Source organism: Trematomus bernacchii, unplaced genomic scaffold (genome assembly GCF_902827165.1).
Source record: "Trematomus bernacchii unplaced genomic scaffold, fTreBer1.1, whole genome shotgun sequence".
NCBI lineage: Eukaryota > Metazoa > Chordata > Actinopteri > Perciformes > Nototheniidae > Trematomus > Trematomus bernacchii.
The window spans coordinates 9,096,165-9,120,026 of NW_022988050.1; the positions used below are offsets into that span (position 1 = coordinate 9,096,165).

The 23,862-nt window shown below is 40.0% G+C and overlaps 1 protein-coding gene across 1 annotated transcript; it reads right to left on the reverse strand.

The window, feature by feature from the left end:
• Positions 1 to 342: 342 nt before the first annotated feature.
• cpxm2 (carboxypeptidase X (M14 family), member 2) lies at positions 343 to 23,226 on the reverse strand. The gene is made up of 14 exons (XM_034119969.1): positions 22,551 to 23,226; positions 20,108 to 20,209; positions 15,930 to 16,039; positions 14,172 to 14,311; positions 10,873 to 10,957; positions 9,419 to 9,569; positions 8,367 to 8,455; positions 6,240 to 6,363; positions 5,847 to 6,043; positions 4,948 to 5,127; positions 3,843 to 4,140; positions 3,408 to 3,547; positions 2,842 to 2,941; positions 343 to 1,090 (listed from the first exon to the last, which is right to left on the reverse strand). Exons 1-14 carry the CDS (start codon positions 22,825 to 22,827, stop codon positions 831 to 833), a joined length of 2,253 nt encoding a protein of 750 aa, XP_033975860.1. The 5' UTR covers positions 22,828 to 23,226; the 3' UTR covers positions 343 to 830.
• Positions 23,227 to 23,862: the final 636 nt, after the last annotated feature.

Consider the following 23,862-nt stretch of genomic DNA (forward strand, 5'->3'; position numbering starts at 1 on the left):
CCACTGTATTACTACTTTTCTTAATCAGAGATTTATTTATTTATCACTAGCAGTACATTTTCTCTTTTATTGTGTTCGGAAACATTACTCTGAACTTTTTTCACCTCTATTATTTTACATATTTCTAAACAATAAAGGCACAACACACACATTTAACACTGTTTTGACTGTAATTCTTTGCAAATTACAGTTTTTTTCATTAAACTTTTTCCCTACATTTTAAATTAATTTCTTTCAAATTATAGAACCATTAAATAAAGCGTAACCAACCCTTCTGAACTGCATTAAGCTGATCATTTGATGAGTGCCTACCATGAATGAAATCCACACACTTGCAGATGAGCAATTTCCATTTGTGCCAACATGGTCTTTATTTAATAACTTGCCAAAAGCAAAGTGTATGAAAAAACGAATCAATGACACACAACAGGTCACTGAGTCCACAAAGTTCCTTTTAGAGGACAAAAAGGTGCAGGTAATTAAAGCTTTTCGTAATAGTTTACATAACTGTGTTACATAAGTTAATAAGTATGTACATAATGACAGTCACGGCCATTCCTTACAGTGGTTAAAAATACCTTCTAATGTGCTAATATACTGTCATTTATGGTTGATTTCATGATGGTCAAGGTGATATTTATAGTATTATAATAAATTGAAAGCCCCCAAAAAAGGAAAAATGAAGCATCCTGTTTAAATTAATCCACATTGTTATTCTTCAACCCTAACTCCACTGACAGCATTTCAGCGGTATATGAAAGAGGTCCAACCCTTGAAGTTGACCCCAGTCTGATCGGAGCAGATGTTGTTTTTAATTCTTCCTCAAACAGTCATTGTGTTTCCATGCGGCTCTCTCTGGACCTGCGAGTTTGGAGCTGCCTGACGGGCACTCTGATTGGCTGCTTGTTGAATCTTTCCATTATTTCTTTGATCCGTGACAGATTTGTGCGGCCAATGAAGAAGTTGCAGGTGGTGGCGCCCATCTCGTAGCCCACCTCACACTTCTTGCTGGTGAGGCTGTAGCCCTCGGCCCTGGCTGAGACCCTGTACTCCCCGGGGTTCAGCAAACGCCAGTAATCGCCATCAGAAGCTGTGAACACACAGACAAATTATTATTTCCGCACTCTTGCACTGCTGTGTCGGGGTATTGCATGCTCAAACTAACATCTAGTTTGCCACACTGAATTTAAAGGTCACCTATTATGCAAAATCCACTTTTTCATGTCTTTTAAACATGTGTCCCCTCTGTGTAAAGAGATTCTGAAAGTTTCAGGAAAAAGATTCGCTCACTTTTTGTCCTGATACATTTATATAAAAACCTGTCTGAAAATGAGCTGATCAGATTTAGGCTACTTTATGATGTCATAACGGTGTTTTGGCTTGTGTAACCATTAGCCAATAAGCAACCAAGGTAAGTCGCTTTGGATAAAAGCGTCTAACAAGTGACATGTAATGTAATGTTACCCTTTAAAATGTAAATGCTTGATAATGCTTCATAATAAAGATTATCGCATGGGCAGTTATGTGTCGGCCCAACATAAGCAATAATCACTTTTCTCTCAGGTGAACAACAATTATATTATTGTAGTTTCATTAAGCGTTTACCTGAGGGACCATGTAATCATTGAATAAGAGTTGAATCACAACAAGGATATTAGTTTAACACATTATTTGTGCAATAGCAGCAAAATGCAAATCTTGTCCTAGAAAGCAGAATATAAAGAGCCTGCTAAGCAGCTGAAAAAGCAAGCATTCATATGAAGCCAAAAATAAAAATTAGAGAGTTCTCTGTGTTCTGCTTGTGAGAAGCCGTCGTTCTGTATTAAAAATAGCTCTGCTTTGTAATGTTGGATATTCTGGTTTTCTCTCTCTGCTGAACACTGTCTTTATGTGACATGGGAATATGGGCTCGCTTGTATTTTCAGCCTTTTACACACAACGACAGTGTCACTTCCTTCAGGTCATACGAACACGCTAACACATCTGAACAGACATTGAGAAGGATGAAATATGACGGCAGGTCTGTCTCTGCTGCCCATTCAAATAGTTACAAGAGAACATCTGCGCTCACATTGCTTACATTCACATGGCATAAGGGAATCTAATTGTTTCCCAGAATGCTTCTATATGAAATGCTAATGAGCTAATGAATATCTCAGCCTGGCTAAACATCTTTCAGACATCAGCATCCAGGCAGTCTGTTCAATTCAATCGATTCATCCAGATGGGAGAACAACTGCTTTGCAAATGTCTTTTTTTGAGGATCCCAAAGAACATTCAAAGCAGCTGAAGAGGAACCTTTTTGTTTGAAAAAAAATAGCCTAAAATATTTCCTGACGGCAACTGAGAGTTTTTTTTTTAAAGAGGAAACAGTGGCTTGTTTTGAGTTCCAGGAATAATAAAGGCTAATGTCATTGTGGCCATTCGATTTCACGCTCTAAGTACAGAACTACTTTGGCTCTGGATGCTGCATTTTTTAGGCATCAGCAGAGATTGCCTTGAGGACTCCTAATCAATAGTAAAATTCGGAGCAGGAGGCCACGACAACACGAGCTATGACTGGGACGTGAGTCAGGCTTTAACCGGCTCCAGCTGCTTTTGTTTGTGCTGTTTATTCTATGTTGACCTGGAATATGAACGCAATGTCAGAGTGACTCACTCCTGAGGAATAAAGTGATGAGCCTCTGCTGCAAACTCTAAGCTTACACACATAACATTTTAGAGATGAAGGAAAAGAAATATCCACAAAACAGATATTGTTTTTGGTTAGGGATTCAAGCATATAACGAAAAATGAATCGTTATATGCTTAAATCCTACTGAATTAGGTGAAATGTGATACCTGTGCGAATATCGTGGCTGATGCCCTCCACAGAGATGGTGGCATTTGCTATTCCGCGACCTTGCAGATCCCTCACCACGCCTTTGATCCCACGATGCGCCTGCACATGAAAAGCACGACTCATGCAACCATGTGTAAATTCTGCCCCCAAGTTGACCCCATCACAGTCTACTTCATATTTTTAAATGATGCATGTAACATGCAGTGGTGATGTGTATGGTGTATACTGGATGATGTTCAATTTGCAGAACAGTTAGCGTGTTTAAAAAAACATTTATTCCACATCTTGTTTCAATATTTAAATTAAAGTCCCAGCATGGGCCCGATCCTCTGAGAGAATAAAACATAACAGGCCTGCATGTCTTCTCAAAGTGGCTGAAAGTACGAAATTAGCTTGTAGAGTATTTATACAGAACCTTTTTCTAAAAATTGTACTGAGAAGAATAACAGGAGCAAACTGAAAGCGCTATCATACTCCTAGAATAACTCAAAATTATTAAAAAGCGTATGTTTGTGTTGCTTTTCTTGTGTTTGTGTGAGTTGCGGGGGCTGCTTTGCCTCTGTACCTGCTCCATGAAGACAAGAAGAGACTCTCGATTGTTCTCCCACTCCTCAGGCAGCTCGCTCTCATGAGGGAATTTGTCACAACCCACATACATCGACAACTCAAAGCAGTTTGTGTGCAAATAGCTGAAGTCATTCATACCTGCCAAGAAAGAGAAACATCTGTAGGCCATGCAGACAGAACTACAGACCAACATTTGTGTGGTTATTGGATAAAAGTTGTTTTAATTAAGAGTGAAATTAATTTTCAAGGTTTCCTTTGTTTGTCTGCCTTTGAATTCTTACATGATGCTTCCAGTTAAAAACAGCTCTGTTCTGAATATGCAGATGTGTGCTAAACAAAGCTACAGCTCAAAGGATCAGAGCTGAGCACAGAAAACCTGAATAACACAAAGTAAGGATCAGAGAAAAAGACCCCGACAGCTAGGGACACTAACTGCCAGCCGCGGTGTGCCACAACGCTCCGTTGATGGTGCCGTCCTCCTTGGCAAAATCCTCTGTGTGGCAAACCCTTTGGTTGGCTGCCGTCATGAGGCGGTGGGTGGAGGCGTAGGAGAAGGCCAGCCAGCGGAAGCTGTGGTCATCTGGGGTGGGGGTCTGCTCCCTGCCCACCCCCAGGGAGCGAGTTTTGTCGTAAGGGAAGGTCACCACCAGCTCCCCTCCCTGGATGTTGCCTCCAAGCACAAAGGGCAACTTCTCCATCCATGCGATCAGAGCCCTTGTCTCCACGGCAACCTACATCAGGGACACAAGAGAGGGGAGGATAATGTAATTCCAGCAATCATGTCAGTATTGTGATTGCTAAATGAACTCCCTCACACTGAAAGACATTGCTGTTCACACGCTGTAGACTAATTTCACTAAGATTTATTCTGAAAAGTCAACCATATTTTTTTAAGAGGCAGCAAACCAGCCTGCATCCAATGGCTTGTATTGATTCAAGGGAATGCCACTGCTCTTTGGACTCATAATTAAAGCGGCCCTTCTATCTCAAAGCGCTGGTGAAGCGAGCGCGGTGAGTTTTCACAGCTTCCTGAGCACAGATGGGGATCCCAGCTCTGCAGCTGCAGCAGCTATTCTGGAGGCTTTGTGTGACTCACTCGCGGCTCTCGCTAACGTCAAAACACAAGTGAGGATGAGCTTTTAATAGATCGTCGGGTCTATTTCAGCTCACCGCCTCTTCGTCACAAATGCATCCGCTTCTCCCTAAATAGACAGCGGTGGTATTCTCGTGAGGATGCTTTATAACCTTTTTTAGAAGTTAGGAGTACAGGATAAGGACATAAGTAAGTAAAAAGCACTAGAAACTAAATGGCAATTACATTATTAAAGATTAAGCACTTTTAAGAGTTATATTTTGATAACACATATGACACAAAACAAGGTCATGCTAGACATCTCTCAGATGATGAAGCCTGCAGATTTGGGCAAAAATGTGGCATTTCCATAAGCCATACTCTTATAATTGTATGACTTTCCCATAATGTTGCTGAAATATACACATTGTATACGTTTGAAATGGAATATAACTATCAGACTCACTGATGCGTTTTTGGACAGGTACCACTCTGGGATGGGCACATGGTGGTTGAACATTTTGCGAGGGATCCACTTCTTAACCTCGGCTTCCCACAGAATGGAGTTGAGATCTGGGAAGTTATGGTGAATGTCTATTCCATCACTGCTCCATCGACCCAGAGACCACCCGCTGAGCTCTGAACCCTGGGCAAAAGAAAAAGACAATTGTGATGTACATTTAAGAAGAACTGAACCAAGCCAAACATCTGGTTATTATAATTAGAAGTCTGGTATAAATGATGTCTCTCCTGTTTGTACAACTTCAAAACAAGAGGAAATAATGGTTTGCCAGAGTAAGAACTTTAAAAAAAGTTATTTCGGTCACAATAGGCTAAAGTGCACCACAACCTCATAAACCCACAACCTAAGTAGGACTTAACGCAAAAATGTTTTCTTTCTGGTGAGGTTTTATAAGTTGAAATACAAAAAACCCGGCCTGTCGGGTGTCTTTTTGTATGGCGCAAATAAAAATTCAAGCCAACACAACATTTACTTTTGAAGGACAATGTGTTACGTAGAGTGCATCTACAAATCACTGAATGACATGAAGCCATTGACTATAAAGCAACCAAACAGTGTCTGGCTTGCTTTTGATCTTTACTTGTTCATAAATCTTGGCCCTTTTATCTGGTAGTCCTGCAAGATCATTTAAAAACCAGACTAACAACATGTATTTTATTGTTATATTAATGCATCACAGGCACTCAACATATTTGTCATCAGGGCAGTTCATATTTTCCACCAGATCATTTAAACCAGTTTCCCAGCACGCACCACATGTGCTCTAATCGGGAGAAGACTTGCCAACAGATACGGTGCTGTTCCCTAATATGAGGTCACTAATGGCCGCCCTGCAGACCTACCACTTCAAAGGCTTTCTCGTACCCATCGGGGTTGACGGATGGCAGCAGATGGATTCTGGTCTCCTCCACCAGATGACGTATGCGCTGGTTGCCGGACAGATACTCCAGACACATGAACTGCATCAGAAGGAGGAGCAGCTCACGTCCCAGCACCTCGTTGCCATGGGAACCTGCAGTGTAACGAAACTCTGGTTCACCTGGTCAACAGGTTCAAACGAGAGGAGCGATTTGGGGGAGGGGATGGAGAAAGAAGGAGATTAAATATGCAATCACTGCAACGGCACGTACACGACATTGAGGAAAACACTCCGAGGAACGCATTTAGATGTTTCTGATGTTGTTAGTATTTTATATTAAATCAAGTCCTGCCTAATTAAAGCACACTATACTCACCAACTTCATGCTCTCCTGGGTTGTCAGAAATCTCTATGGCGTACAGCTTGAGGCCACTGTGGCTCTTTCCTATGTTATAGATCCGGGTGATATTAGGGCACATTTCATTGACGACCTTCATAAGCTGTGGGAGGAAAATAATGAAGCATCAGCAATCAAGTGTTTGCATTAACTAATGGACATCAAGCAAGGAATATTTCATTCGTTTTCATGGGCTTGAAGAACATTTTGCTGCTAATCCTTTCAAACAGGCACCTTACTTATGGACAATCATGAGTAAATTAATATTACCCAAAAGATTCTGACACAAAAGTTTGCTAGCATCCGTAAGAGACAAGGAGGCAGGTCCAAGCAAGTCAATTAAGTGAGAATGGGCGGGGCTTAATTGCACCACAGTTGGTGGGCCTTTCTGTTCCTGTCAATCAAACTCTGAGTAATAATATTTCAGATTTTTTTTTTTCGGGCTGCTGCTTATTTAGTGATGAATATTACGCTTTAAAGTGCAAAAATGTAAACTTAAAACCTTATTTTCAAGTATTTGTATTTTGTAGTAGTTTGTAGCACAAAATTATAAATATTAATCTCATGTTATTGAAATTTCCAAACCAATATCACAGTGCTGTGTCACAGATCTTATTTAATAACACTCTAACCGATGAAGAGGGGGTGGGCTGTGTGGAAAAGCAGTCAAGGTAATTACAAAGACAGGCTTGTGGAGGAGCTGATTAAAATAGCACCCACTATCATTTACCCATGTGGGCATGAGAGACACAAAGAGGAAGTGCAGCTGGAAGGAGACTAACAAGCTGTGCAGAAATCTGTGTTTAGCCGTGCTTCCAGCTGCGGCAGAAGTCATTACACAGTCAGGAGTGATGGGGTTTTAATTAAATCGGGGCAGAATCTTGACTTTTCTAACCAAATAAATCATTAAACAAACATCTGGTTTTGTTAACAGAGGATTACAAGTTGGCAATGACATTCTCGCTGCCAATTTAAAAAAGCAGAGGATTCCCCTGGTAAATATACCTGGATTGTGTTTACCAGGATCAATGTATAACATCCTGCTTCTTGATAATCGCTACCTTCAGTATTTTCAGCACTTAGTAGAATTTTTTTTTTTCCTACAGAAACAGACTAACTGAACGATATAGAATGTGTTCTAATTAGCTTGCAGTGACTTTTTACATAAACCAATGATATTATTTAAGAAAAGTTTATTGTACCAGGGTAATCGCAAACTATATATATCATCTTCGTATTCAAAGAATGTGGAAAAGTACATTTTTCCCACCTATTTTATAATGTCTTTAAACTGTCCACGCTCTGATAGTATCAGTCATCCAGTGGCTACGACATTACCAGCAGGGGTGTTCTAAGAAAAGGGCAGTCCTTGAGCAATATAAAAGATGTCTTTTCACTCCTCTCATGGGGCATGCACTTTATTTGAGGAGCCACACTGGGCTATTTCCACCTTGAGGTTCGAGCAGAGCTATTTAAACTGCTGTTGAGCAGGGGAATATAGGGTACAGGTACCTGCATGAAGAAAATAAATGTCAAGAGTGAAAAGGCTTTAGTTTAAAAATAGTCATTTTTTTCTTTTTGAAGGTCTATTGAGGCCGGACACCCTGTCTGACGTGTATATTAACCTCAAAAGGACAGAGAGATAAACAAACGGTACATTAAATCCATTCTGTCACACATGGGAACAAAAGCTTAACAATGAGTCAGACCTTCTGAGCATTAATTGGAGTCTTATTGTGAATAATAACAGCAGTTTAGGACACATGTAGTCCACAGGGGAGCTGCTACATTATATACGATTGTAATTCACAGCACTTGTACCTTCACATCCACTCAGTCACGGTGTAGCAAGTGGCAAATACAGCCGTCCTCCTTCTCGGTACACACAGGCTACTGTTCATGACAACTATATGAATAAGTAATGACACAACCCAGGGGGTGCTTAATGCATTTTCATGTGGCTGGCAGCGCTCACTTCACTTTGTTCTTGCAAAGGACACAAGTTGTCTGGTGTTGGCTCGCACTCACACAAGATGTTTTATTGCTTCATGCTCTGGTGTCTTTGAATAAGCAGGCGGTTGATATCTTTTGTTTTCTGTGACTCACCTGCCTCATTTCTTTGTAGCTGTGGTGTCTGAAGTCCAAGTCGTCCGTTGTTATGACTTCATTGCGTCTGTGGTAATAATTATTTGGATCTGTGGGGAAGAAGAAAACATATAAAAGCGGGCGGATAAGTTATTTTTATGTACAGAGGAAAGGAATGATCAGTCATGTAAGGTACGTAGAGACTATAAACACTGAGCACCTGCTCTCTATCCTCCACTTATGTTCATTTTATATTTGGCATTCGAAGACTCCGATATGTGTGCTGGAAACTAGATAAAAAGCATGGGTGTGTAACATAGGGCAAACATGAGAAAAGGGCTTCTGTTGAAAAATAGCTTAAAACTTGGAAGCCAGATCTCTAGATATAAAGCCTTTTAGATTAGAATGCATGTTTTTTTTTATGCTCTCCGGACCATGGAATCCAAATATGTGGTTTTAAGTTGTTTCCATGTTGTCCTTAAAGGTCGGTGTGTCTGTTATTATTCATATATCCTTGCCAAAATGTATGCCATATGCTTTAACAAAGCCAAGATGATTGAAACAGAAAAAACCCTACATTTCCCTAGTGAGGCTCTAGGATTAAACAAATATTTGAGTTTTTAAATTGGTAACATGACGCATGGGTGTACAGACTTTAAGACACTTTAAATTGGACCTTTTTCCATTTCCTATCAACAGGCAACATCCTGCCATAACCCATGACTGCTGTGTTTGGCTAACTGTAACCAGGTGCCCCATTGTGCGCTTGATGATCAAGGTCCTCTACCTTAGATATTTAAAAGTATGTATTTTAACCAAACAATCTTTCTCTAACCCAATCCAAGTGCAGGATATGCCTTTTCCAAACAAAACCACAACCAAAGCAGTGGTTGGTCAGATTTTCTTTTTTTTTCAAACAGTGATGCCTTCCGTCTATGTTGACATCATTTATGTCTTTCTGAGAGCATGATTGCCTCCCTTCATGACCAGACCCATATCATAGATTCTTCTGATGTTTTAACCCTTGTATGTCAGGAATAATTCATGTGTCTTTGTCTATACAAACCCGTCACCTGGCATAGGACAGCCAAGGATCTCCACTCTCATACAGATGTTTCCGTTGCGAAACCAGGAGCGAGGGTTGACTCGGATGTATCTGGCGAGCACTGGGACTGGGAAGATGTTCCGGACTGGGATTTCCTTTTCCCTGTTGCCAGTGAAGATCTACTGAGGCAAACACATTCATCAAGATAGTAATTAAAGAAGTGAACATTACTTTATTTTAGCTATTTTATTATTACACCAAGAAGGTATTGTTTTTGGTTTGTTAGTTGGTTTGTTCGTTTATCTTGTTGCCAGCAGGAATACAGAAAAACTTGGTGGAAAGGTGTTTCATGTGCCGAGGAAGAATCCATTACATTTAGGAAAGTATCCAATTAAAGGGGCGAACACTTTTTTACACTTATGGACACAGCCTTGGTGTAGCTCTGCATTATATCAAGGTTCAAGGTTCAAGGTTCAAGGTTCTTTATTGTCAATCTGACATAGCTACAGAGTAATTATGCAGTTGAAAATCTTATGTCACAGGCTTCTGAGTGTCTTTGTAGTTTATTAGTGTATTGCCTTTTAATCAACACCTGTCAATTACGCAAATGTTAAAGTGTCATCCATTGTCCCATATGAGATTAAAAGTGTAGCCTAACAGATTAATAACATTAGTCACGATGTGTAAACGACAGGACTACATACAGCAGATGTAAAATATAAATATAACTAATTCAGTTAGAACATGCACACTATAATGCTGTGTGGGTCCACATAACCCTTTATCAAACACAGACAGATGCGCCTGTAGGATGTGATACAACTGGGAGCTTATTATACATTTAAAACATTATGGTTCTTCTCTGCACCTTTTGGCATTTTGCAAGACAAACAGTGCGGTTTGGCATTTGGCTTTAAAGGTGAGAGTGAGTGGGAGCTTGTTACTTGTAGAGTAAATTACTGTGGGGCATAACCTCCCACATCTGTGACATCAGCTGTTGTGTACAGTTACAGCAACATTTCATTAGCTGGGATGTAAAAAGCAGTAGAGAGAGACAAGGATATGATTTTCTTCAAAAGCATCATCTGATCTGCATGTTTATGGATCATATGGTTATTCTTTTACTGGTCAAATGCCTCAGCTGCTGCTTTAGATTGCTTTGTATCATTTTGGGTTTGGTTGCTATTCAATTACATCAAGTGCATAGATGTATCTCTGATGATGAGCCAGGATGAAGTTCCCATCTGCTTGAGGATCATCAGTATTTACTACTGCCTTCCAGCTCATTAAGCCCGGAGACAAGCAGAGATCTAAATGTTTCTCTGAAATTGCTCTTAGGCAAGAATAACTTTTTTTATGATGTTCCAGCCAACATGGGAAATACTATATGAAGGGGTAATAATGAGTTCAAAAGCCTGATATTAAATGCCTACTTCTTAGATATATGGATACTAGTTTCTAATTGCCATGATTGTTACTCACCATGTCCTCTGAGCCGTTCTTCAGTGTTATCCAGGTGTGACTGTCATTGCTCACCATGACCTTGTATGAGGTCACCCAATCGCTCCTGTTAGCGTGAGGAAGAAAACATACAAATCCTCTCAGTGTGAATTTAATGCAAATGAGGTGACTGTGAGAAAGTCTCTCGGTACACGGCCAGACACGCTGAATGCTCACAGGGATGAAGTCTGTTTCGAAACAGGACAATGGGAGAGGAGGTCAGAGAATTCGTATTAGTAGTGTCACTTGAGCCTGTCGCTGCTTTAATTTTGGAAGAGGAGCAAAAGTTACGTTTGCCAAGCATCTGATTTTCATTTGACCTAGGGTGAGTTTGGGTTCTGAATACAAGGAAACTTTGCCACCATAATCAGACTGAGTTTTGATTGACTTCATTCATTCAAATATTAATTTAAACCGCTAAAGACATGTAAATGCTGGTGGGAATTTAGGTGTCGACAACCAGGCTAACAATACACAGAATCATATATGTGGGTGATGTTATTGTGAATGCTAACTAGCATAGCATGTGTTCTGACATTTAAACAGTGCAGTAAATGTTAAAGAAAAGGGTGTTTTACATACTTCTCAGGCATGTACAATACAAAACCTATTGGCATACTCTTCAAATTTGAACTTCATTTATGCAATTCAAACAGTGAAAATAACATTTTCATTGCATTTTGTAAATTGTACATGATTGTATAAGGGAAAACAGTGCCAATTGGGAAAACCTGGCTTAAATACGCAACATTTTCGGGTAAGATATTGAATAAAGCACATTTCACTAGCGTTTTCATGGTTATGTGAGGGTTCTCAGAACCTGTCACGGAGGTGATCTCTGGGCCCATAGATCTCGGCCTCCTAAACCTAAAAAACACCATTGTGAATGTTGCAGTCATTTACAGATAATGCATTAAATCGGCATCCTAACAAACCAAATATAACAAACCTTTTGTTAAAAAAAAAGTCTTCTTAAATTAGAATTTCAAAATGTCCTGGTTATGAACCTGGCAACGATAATATAGCTACGCCATAATATACAAAGACTTAGCTGGTGGATTTAAAAGATCCATCAAGTTTCAAACTCCTACTGAAATATATCCATAATAAGAGATAAATGAATAGCTGTCTGGAACATAAAAAGAACTTGAAAAGTGTACAGGAGTTGCGAAGCTAAGACTTCAGGGGTTTCGTTGTTTGAAAGTATCTTAGGTAGAGCACAGAGAGGTGGAACATCAAAATAATACAATGTTTTGTATTGCAAACACACTTCACTGGTGATTTACTGTCCCATCAGAGCTCTGTGAGCAGGATGTGGGATGACAGGGACTCCCATGCTTCTGGATAAAGACATCAGTGCTGAGCTGGTCAGGCCTGGTAAGAATTCCCAGTTCTGCTAATTAAAGCTCTGTTATAGACAGAAACCCCTGAGTTGGCACTGTCGACAGTAACATGCCCTACAGAGCTAATTGCGGGAGAAATTCTGTCTCAGCCATCGGTGTCTTCTGCACCCTCAGATCGTGCTTGCCTTGAAGGAAAATTACAAACACAGCCTGATAAAGTAAGTCCCCATGCTCTCTAACTACACAGCAGTTTCCAGAAATCTGTGCCCACCCTTTCCAATTAGGAAGTGCAAAGGCCAAAAGTTGTCAGAATCGCATTATTACAGAGCAAAGTCAGAGTAGAGGGTAGAGGAAAATGTGAACAGGAGCATTTATGGTTTTTCCTAGTGAAAAAATGACCCTGGTAAATTCAGATTAATTCCGGCATAAATTAAATAAATATTACCTCTGTGCTTGATTTACTAAAACTAGTAACGAGTAACATTTCACCGAGTGATTTTTAACTTTACCTTAAAAAACTGTACTAAAATAATAGACACTGCACTGGCACAATTATAAAAGCAATAGTGATGTCAGATACTAAACGCATGCTTAAAAAAGATCTCGCAGACTCCTCCACTAAGTCAGTGGGAGGTGAGACTTTACCCTTCCCTTTGTATTTAGATGATAGGTACATAAATTACCATGGAAACCAGTAATATAATTTATAGCTTAACTAGCTTCACAGACAATAGCCGTGCACAGCAGATTTATCCAATCTTACAGTAAAGACCTACTGTAAATATAATGAAAGTGGAAATGTGAATAATATAATCCCTTCTTGTTACATCCCTTTATTATTTCTGTCATCGGAGTGTGATGAACAAGCTTACTGTGCAGTCAAATCTTTTCTGTGTTATTTTGATAGTGAAGTGACCTTTTAAGGGTCTGTACTCCAATCAATCATACTCATAAATCCTTAATCCCACAGTGAGGGGATCAGAAAAGACTTGTGAAAAGGGCAAACAGCAGTGACGGTTCAGAGCCATGTGGATTGGAAAGCTTGTTTTGTTTATATTAGTGGAGTCAGTCAAATGTTCCAGTCGGATTTACAGGAAAATCCAACTCATTTAAAGTTCTGGAGCAATGTTGCTGTCTGCTTACATTCAATTTTCATTTCCCATAGCTATTTAGAAAATCATGCCATATGCAATTAGATACTTGGCTGTTTTTTTATTGAATTTAGCAATGTTAGCAACATGGCTCTATGCACTGAAAAACCAAAATGTTGACTTTAATTAAATGTGTTATGTCAATACATTTCACATAACTGTATTAGGTTAGTTGAAAGCAATAATATTAACTTGATATTTTTGCTTTCAACTAACCTAATACAGTTGTTTTTTTCAGTGTGGTTAGCAATGTTGTTTGTTGTTGTTTGTGCATTACTTTGCTTCCAAACAGCTTTATCTTAAAAACTATTGTATGGGTTGGTATGAAATGTTGTACAGACACTAGTGGTGACCAGAAAATGAACCATAATGACTTGGGTGATGGCCACGTTTCTAGCACCAAAGTGAGGTTGACATTTGTGCTTTTGAGTGAAATGTTTTTACAACTATATGAGGGTTTGTCATGTAATTTGGGACCAAAATATATGTCCCAATAGTCTAAACTGTACTATGTATTTGGTGATAATCACTAACCGTTACCCTCCCAAAATAAAATGATGACATGGTAAACACTAATGCTAAATGATGTTTGCATTGTCACTGTGAGCTTCTTCACATTAAACAACCTTCAAACAGACATCACAGGGATTTAAGACAACTTATGGAAATGGCACAAAATCAATCAATGATCGCAATTACTGTATCCTTCAAAATTAGCTTGCACAAGAGAATCCCCATCCTCATCCATCTACAACTATCCATGCACGGCTGTGGGATTCCTACTCACGACCAGAGGGAGCTTCTGCCTTGTGTGATGACCCCCGTGAACTTGGTCAGTCTCCGGGCGTCCACCTCGAACCACTGCAGCGGGTCATCTCTCCCGGCGCACCAGGCCCCGTCATATAGGTCATCTTCGTAGATGCCAGCCTGCACTCAGAAACAGCCATGTGGAGCAGAATTTTAGTCCATATGTCCATGTGGAAACACAAACACACAGTCCATGTACGGCTACACACACTGACACTGGAAATGCTGGCCAACTCTTTGCTTGTTTTGTTACATTTCTATTAAAGTTAACTGTATTGGGGATGAATCATGCATGGGGAAATTTGATCCTCCAAATGTTAACATTCTGTCCATATGAGATAGCTAATCTACAGTAAATACAGTCGTCTTCTAACATGGACTGTACATGTTATAAAACACGTACAGGATCCATCAATCAAACTAGAATGTACGAAACTATATGGACTGAACGAAGGCAGAAACAAAACCAGTGAGGTTGCGTTTCAGGAATGAAAGCAAGACGCATCTGTGAGACAGGGATGACTGACTGAGCTTCTCTTTTATTCATTTCTCAGCATTCAACTGTTTTAGTGTAATTAATTATGCAACATGAGGACTCATTTGGAATTGAATTATAATACTTTATTATAATCTGACACATGTCTGTATATGTATAGGTTTTGTGAATGATGCTCAACTTCAATCATTTATACATTCTTTACATCTCATTAAAGTTCTTTATTAAAGTTTCGAGTCATATTAGGTTCCTTAAAAGATTTCAGGAAGAAGGTAACTATGGTTTCCCAAACATACACACATTCATCTCCCGAATCTTAAAGTGAGTCTAAGCATGTTTACAGTAGATTGTAAAAGGTAAGTATAGCTGACTTGCATTACATTCCTTAAGCAAATATGCATGTCTAGGTTTACTGTTGGATTAGTTGTGGAATCTGTTATAAACACATTTCATGAGCCATTTACTTGAAATAAACCGTTCTACTAAAATGACATGTTTAGAGGTGGTCCAGTGATCCAGTATGAATCCTCTATAAGAAAGTTAAACGAATCACAGAAGTGTTGGTGTCTCGAATCTGAAGTGGAAACTAACCAAGCTCACTGGCCCCAGGCAACATCTGCTTTCTATGTTGTTTCTCCTGATTTACAGATAATTGTTCTGGACACTATCTCTGCCCCTCTCTGATCCCCTGAGAGGAAGATCCCTTACACACACCAACACACACACACACAGACCAAATAACACATCCTTTGTATTGTTGGTTTCATGAAACATACTGCCTTTCTTTGGGGATTAAGCTCGTGTGTGTGTGTTTCATTAATTGTAAGATTGAGAGTGCAGCCTGCAGAATGATACCGTACACATGCTAATACCCTCAAAGCACAGCTTGCACTCACAGGAAATACCTCTTCCCCCCCAATGCCCAAAGGTTTGGGGATGTGCCCCTATTTTGACAGCAACACTTTTCATTTCCCTTTTGAATCGAAATACTAAATTACCTGTGAGCTGAAAAGTCAGTGATGGCAGCCGACATCTTATCATGGAGCTTTAATATTAACGAAAGCCAAAATTCAAAGATGCTATCTCGAGATCATATTTAATTTGTATTGCTGCTTTGTGTGGGGGAAACGATGCTTCCATTGAAACTGCCAAGGAAAAGGTGAGGTTGCCCAGGGTGTAATGCAACGGAAACATTTTTGGCAAGCTTGTCCAAGCTAACAACACTTTACATTCCTGTCCCACCTGAATGTTGAGACGACCTCTGTGTGCACCGAGGCCGTAGCGTTTCGTGGTTGAAGCATGGAGCTGGAAATCATCGATCTTCAATGTCTCCAGTCCCATGGGAGGGCATTCTGGGTAACGAGAAAGACAAATTAGCCTGTGATGGTATGTGTGGGATTGCTACAGAATGGTTGCTCCTGAACTTCTGTTGACTAAATAATGAGCAATTTAGACTTTTTACATTATGCTCAAATGTATGAAGCAAACAGATATAACATATAGGTACTCTGTTGACAAATGCAACGAAGTCAACACATAAACAATGAACAGTTTTATTAATAATATTTTATTGATGAGGTGAAATGCCAAAATTAAAGCAGGATGTGATTGTTATGACTGTTATTCATGCTGATGTTTCTTCATTCTGCCTCCGAACTAAACACAACAACAGCTCAAGATTGAAACTCTATGCATCTTAATTAATTGTTCTCAAACTTTGCAGCTTATTTGATCCTAGACATACAGTATCCAAACTTCAAGCTTTGAATAAAACAATCAAACAGAAGTTCAAACATTTTATACTTCTGTCCGTAAACAAGTTATTATCTCAAAACTTTGGAAATCAAACAGTAAAAGGGGAACCTAACCAGCGTGATGGAGGCTTTGAAGTCTAAACTGCTATGAATTTTAAAATGTGCCACTTTTCATGGATGATTAATGACTGTACACTATGAACGCTTCCTTTTTGTAGTTTTGCAATGTGCGCCTATCACAGCCATTTAACTGCACCCTGAATGCATGATTACATTGTATAACTAAAGCAATATTATTGAATGGAGAACAGTGGGAAGCTATACAGTTGCAAACCTGTCAAGCTTGTTTAAAGCCATCGGAAAAAGATATATAATTTGATCAAAGGGAGATATTTCAATAGAAGGTTTCTAAGATTACTGAAACGTCTCTTATACATTTACGCAATGCATGCAGACTGTACTTTGCAAAACTGGTATGCATGCTAGACTGAGAGTTTTCTTTAAACTGACAGACAGCTAAAAACATAATGGTTGTATGATTGCTCGAAAGCATTTGCACCGCATAATTCCCTTAGAGCACATAAGCAATTCTAAAACTGCTCTTCCGTAAAGTTGTGAACCGGATAAATACATTTAAAAAAAGATTAAAGCAGCAGAGGCTTGGATATTACTTTTAGTTCATAGTGTGAGTAAAGATTCAAAATCTCTGGTTCCTACATTTTCGGATATATCTAAAAATGATAATGCCCCCCTGTCTGATTAACATTATGTTCAAACTCTTTGCTCTATTCTGTTTTTTGAAGTCTCCAAGCCCAAGCTAAAATGACACTGATGCCATCACTAAGACCTCATTAGGGTTATTTGGGTTTCTTTCTCATACTTTGCTCCCACTTTCCATGTTTCCATTTTGATTTCTGTAGATTAAGATACTTTACAGTGCAGGCATCCTCCAAGCCCAAACAAAGGGACATATTCAATACAGGAGTCCCAGAATTCAATTCTTTACTAGCAGTGCAGAAGACCCCAATTAGCTGTCATCGATTTGACTTATCATCTTTTAATTATTCCTTGAGTATGGCAATTATCCAGTAACACCCACTAATGCCACAGAAAAGGTTTGGCAGGCGCCTTCAAAGCCCTCTGCCTTTATTTTAGATAAAAAACAGTCTTAAGAAAAAGAGAGAACTGCAAATCACTTAAGAATGTTTTCATTTGCTGCTGGAGGGAGTTTGCAGTTCATTTGAACAGATGCCTGTCTTTAAGTGAATGCAGAAGGAGAGTTGGTGTTCACTAAATAGAGCTCTTTGTGTGAGATTGGCTGATCCTTTACACAACAGTAGATGTCGACAAGTAAGAGCCAAACAGTCAAATCAAGGTTCATATGTGAAATCCTAGCAGCTCCACGGCTCTTTGGGTTAGATCATTCTGTTTGCAGACTTTCTGGATGGCATTTTACTTTCAGAGCAAGAATTTCCGATTGGGCACTGGTCTGTGTTTGTTCATGAAGCACATGCTGCACATGCTGCTGTCATACAGCCAGGACTGCCTTCCGAGAATTAACACCCAAAAGTCTAACACACACAACGAAGACAAAGACATATTTGTTTAAAGTACTGTAAATCTGTACTTTGCATTTACAGGATTTCTGCATATATGATCTTGGGCAAAGTATATATTTTATCCATAGCGGAAGATGGCTTGGATGGTATTTGTTCCAGCCGCCTGATATGTCTGAGACTCTGAAGACATTCAATCACATGCACCGGGATTTTTAGAGCAGCCAGAAAAAAGATCAGCATCCAAAATCCACACATGCATGAGACAATTTATGTTTGGTGCATAAAGCAGAAAACATAACTTGAGAGGAAATGAAATCCTGCACTAAAAGTGAAGCATTAAGTTGATTAACAAGCCAGTTAGGGCAGTATTCACAGTAGCGCTATATAGCAATAAAGAATATACATTACAGTGTGCCCTGTATAGTATCTATAAAGCACACACACAATCTTCTTGTATCCCTGTTTTCCTATATTTAAAATCCTTTTTGCACAAAATAGGAACACCCGGCCCTCAGAGGCAAGGCTTACAGGACAACATTTAAAAATGCTGGTGCCTGCCATGTTGTTAAGCCCTACATCTTTTTCAACCATCTGAATGCAATCCTTTGCAATAGGACTCACACATGATCAGAGCAGCTGGTCTTAACAATAATGTGTAATAGAAAAGTAATAGCAGTCAGCCAGGGCCTCATGTGTTCCTATCTAGGCCACTTGCCATGTTACTGCTGAGGCTTTGCATAATACAAAATAATCTTACTTTACATAAGGTGGTAGAGTATTACAAATGTGGGTGTATGATAGTTAGCTAAACATTACATTAGCTAAAATTAGCTAAGGATAAGCTACTGGTCATACGTTAAACTATATATTAAGTTTCTTCGTACAGCGTGTTGTATTGATGACGAGTTCTGCATTTCAATTGTACTTGTTTTTTCTTTTTAGCTCAAACTCTCTCTCTGCAGCTTGACTGTGTGCGTGTCAAACTGATATCAGAGCGGAAACATCTTGTTTCAACACATTTCTGTTACATCCAATAGGAACAATGAATGAGCTGTGAAACATCTGCTTCAACAAACCTTTCTAATCCTCCCCAGTCTTAGATCCTCGTGTAATGATTTCCCTATTGTTTTGGTATGTGTTGATGTGGCAGGCACTGAGGGTCTGCTACATCTCCAACAATGCTCGCATACTCAAGCATTTGGCCGCTAAACTCATTCTAAAGCTGAGTAATGCAGTTATGGATGGATGATGGATGGATGTTTTTTTTACATTTGACATAAGTCAGCTACTACCAGTAGATGCTGAAACAAACTTGGAAAACAGATTGATGTTGAGTCAGAGTTTCATCCATGAAAACATGATTTCGGGACCCTGAGCCTTCCAGACCTTGACTGTTTGGGCTCCTTCGTGCCAGGCGTGTTGGCAAGAAGCTCCCATTTTCTAACATGAAGGAATATCCAACTTTCTGCTACCATTCTCAAGTGCCAAATTAAAACAGGCAGCCTCTCTGTCTGTCTCAGTAGGTTCCCTACAAGAGCTTCGACATAAACACATCAATTCACAGTTGGCCTCCACAACATCTCCTAACCTCCCCGAATGATTAAATGTAGCTTACCGTTATGTTATAAACGTCTGACAGTGGGTAAATACATTTTAACAAGGGCAATATCACCACGTTGAAAGTGGAAAGTCTGAGGTCAAAGCACATGTGCGCTGCTCTAAATCACGCTCTCAGTGAAGCGGGTTTAATCTGTCATCTGACATGACATGAAGGCTACAGGGGCATCCTGGTTTCAGTTTAGAAAACACATTGTGATCCATGGAAACCAAACACAATGCTTCATAGGCAAAGAAGACATCAGCGCCTCTGTAGCTTAACTCCACTTTAGAGAGCATCAGCTTATATTGCCAGACCTTTCCTCTCAGGGAAAATATGCTCACGGCCCTTTCCAAAATAGTTGTCATCTCTGAGAGTTTGTTTCTTTTTTTCCCATCCTAACGGCTCCCGTGAAATCTGAGAAATGGTCCAAGCGTGTCTGAGGGAGGATTAATTTTTATGAGATCATGAATTTCCAACAAGTGTGAGTGTCACCGGTTGTTCACTCACCCTCTTTTATTGAGTTATATTGTCCTTCTCCTTCAGATATGCTGTTTGGGGTTCTCAAGGCGCCCTTCTTGGTCTTCTCAGCCTTCTTGTTGGCTGTTTTCACTAAGAAAGGAAATAACATTAATGCAGGAACATAAATCAAACTGTTTTCCATTTTAAAGAAGCACATTTGACAGGTCAAATCACCTTTAAAAAAGTGCTGATTCATTGTTGTTCACAAAGAGAGAAGTGTTGACACAGGAAAGAACTAACTTTGGCTGGATTCAGTCCCACACATGTGGAGAGATTCAGGATCTGGGGTCTGAACCAAGAGACAATCTCCGGGCGCAGAGTTTGAAAACGTTTAACTGCTGTGCTCCTTTCCTTCAACGACAGTATGTCTCCAACTCACCTTGGCTAAGACAATGCTCATTTATGATTTGTATAGATTGATACCTTGTATAAGATGACTCGCTTAAGGTTCAAATCAGTCATGGAAGCCCCCTGTACAGGAGGCAGGATGGGGGCAGGGTGCATTGAAGTCAGGCCTGTGCTTTTTATTTGACTGACAGTCAGGTCAGGATAGACAGCACGTAATAACAATCCTTCTCACATCTGAAAGTCTTTATCCTCGTCTCATTCTAGGGACAGATTAAGTCTGCAACAATGCTCCAGGCTATGTGGTTTAGCGTAAGGGATATAAAGTAGAGGGAAATATGATTTAGACGTGAAAAACAGATAATGATAACACAATAAAAATAACAAGCAGATATCCTCTTCTTCTTAATTCAAACCACTTTAAGCAGAAAAAAATCACTCAAATATCAAAAGTGTCAGAGCTTTGAAATATGGTTGTTACCATTGTTTTAAAAAAAAACATTGCAGTGAATTATATCTCACTTTCGGATTTAATTAATATTGAAAATTAGTTTGAGCTTAACACTGAAATTAAGGTTTTGTAGTGAAGTGAGAAAAAACTCTCAAATTAGACACTGTATTTTGGCCTATAGGACCATTAAACACACACTTTTATGCTTTCATGTCTGTATCTCCATGTGCAGTGTGATAGAGATCAAACAAACACATCTTATCAAATGGAAGCAGTGGTTTTTAACATATTTGACTCTAATCAAATTCCTTTAGCCTCACCTGCAGCAGGTATCTCTGCTGAGACACGTGAATCCAGATTCCTGGAATATGAGGTCACGGTCGACACAGCTGCTCTGAATTATCTACCACCAACCAACCGAAAGCCCTCATGCCTTTTACTGTCCTCCAATCAGCTGGCAGGATCTCAAACATACCTACAAACCTGCAACTGCATGTGCTGAGGGTCCCTTACAGAGAGCTCTGAGCTGCACGTATATGTGGACGATAAGAGCAGAGCTCTGCTGTGTCTCGCTGCTCTTGAAAAAACGTGGATTTCACATGTGTTCTGGCCCCTTCATGTAACACAGTCCTGACCTCTGCCATGGGTGAGGCTGCTAATCCCACACAGAAACATGGCTCTGATCTATGCGTACAGGGAGAAGAAGACTACCAGAGGAGGTCACTGTTATTATTTTTTTTTTCTCTCTGCACACCCATCACCAGGTGATTTGAATTTAGCTGCTCCTCTGAGGTCTGGGTCGCATTAGTTTTCTTTGAGGAAAAGTATCTTTCGAAATACTAACCTACGACTTCCAACACTGACATTTCATTTTAAAGTACAAGCGGATACAAAAAGAAGGTAATATTTTGGTGAAATGTTGTTTAAAGGTTTAGATCCAAATATATCCTTATTACTATGCATACAATTATAAGTGTAAGTGTGTTTAGTTTGATAGTGACAATGCCAACAGAGCATTAAACTGATGTGTATAGCTATTCAACTCCCTCGTTGGGCGTTTAACTGTACAGTATACTTCAATTATACAGTTTTTAGTTTCAGAAAACCACTGCAATATGGAAATACCAATAATTACACTTCACATAATACCCATGCACCCACACCCATACGCATTTGCTAATTAAAGTACAAATAGTTAACAAAAGGGGGTAAGCTCTTTAGCTAGCACGTAGCTTTTGTTGTAAAAGATCACATATCTGAAATGAATTTAATTTCCATTACATTTGTTTCAGCTCTTTGGCTAAATCAGGAAAGAGGCTCCAAGGCTAGACAGTCAATACTTTTTGGGGCAGCAACATATGAGTTAATCTCTCAAAGTAAAGTATGTGACAGTGATGCCAATGCACAATCCATTATTTTCAGTGCCTGATGATCAGGATGTAAGATTGTAGACAGTTTATTTTATGGGAACATTTCTTAAATCTTGACGGGAACAGCTCAAATAATCAGCCATACACTGTCATCTAGTGGCAACACATACTCATCTGGTTATTGAAAAGTTTGAGCAGAACTTTGTAAAGAGGAAGGACTTTTGGAGAATAAAAACATTTTCTCAAGAGATGGCAATGCTTTTACCTGCTTTTGAATTAGCTGTGGTTTTATCCGTCTGCCTGCTGCTGTCTGCTTTTCCTTTGGCCACTTTCTTTGCAGGTTTTGGGCTGGGCGGCTCATGCCTATCAGGTATTGAGGCCACAGGCTTCTCCTGGAACTGGTTGATATGCTCTCTTGTCAGCAGCTCCTGCATGTAGTAATCCTCATCCTCACGAGCAGAGCCATGGCTAAGGTCTACCAGCCCTGCGAGGAGTCCCAGCAGAGCCAGGGGGGTGAGGAGGGTGATGCGCTGTCTTGTCATGACCCGGGGGGATTATCTCCAGCTGTGAGTCCTGATGTCGTCTCCCGAGGAGCCTGCTGCTGCTGCAGGGCTGCGTCCCATCAACTTCTCCCCTTCCTCTCCCTTTCCACTCCAACGCAGACAGTTCACAAAGTTCTCAAAGCGTTCCAAGTCACTGACGAAAGGAGCGGAGCCAGAGGGTCCATTGACGCCGCAGTCTGGGTAAAATGCAGTGAGGGAGGGAGAAACACAGAGAGCAGGAGATGAGGGAGAGGAGAGGGAAGAGGCAGGGAGACAGACAGTGAAGTTCTCTCCTTTAGATGCTGGCAGGTGACTCAAAAAAGAAAAAAACTCTTTCTATTATAGATTAAAACTAGTCCAGGCTGCTGACACATTGCTGAGTCATTTTATTAGTGTGGGCAGGAGTGAAAAGGGATGGAAATCACTCTGGGGATCATACATTGACACATTTGGGATCTGCTTTCATCTCCATCTCCTCCCACTCTGTCTGGGGCAGGCTTTACGATGAGGTAAGTTTCTTCTCTCCTGCGGGGGAATCGACTTAAACTGCTCTTAACCAGTTTTGCAACGTTTTTTGTCCAAAAGAGAAGCAGAGGCGAGTTCCCTGATCCACGCAGACGTGTGTTTGAAGTCCAAACTGGCAAAGAAATATGAGTTCCCAAAAAAACAGTAGCAGTCATCTGCCCTGAAAATAAAATCACACAGATGTTAAGGTTTAGTACAAAGTGCTCTTTGGGTTTTGAATGTCCTCTAACACTACAGTAAATGATATCCCTTTTCTGGGGAGAGTAAATAACTTGTTGCTCTTCTTCAAGCGTCCTCATTTGCAGAGGGTTTTCTAGTTTTTGCCAGGGCCTGTTTGGACTCTGCAGTAATTTACACATTAACAGGCTGCTGAAAATGAGTCGAACAAACTCTCTGTGGAGCGTCCGGGCACGTTCCAACAAAGGGATGGAGTAATGCCCCGCATGTCACACCTCATCACATCAACGTTGTCTTTCCATCATGACGCTCTTTCTCTCCTTTTCTCTCTCT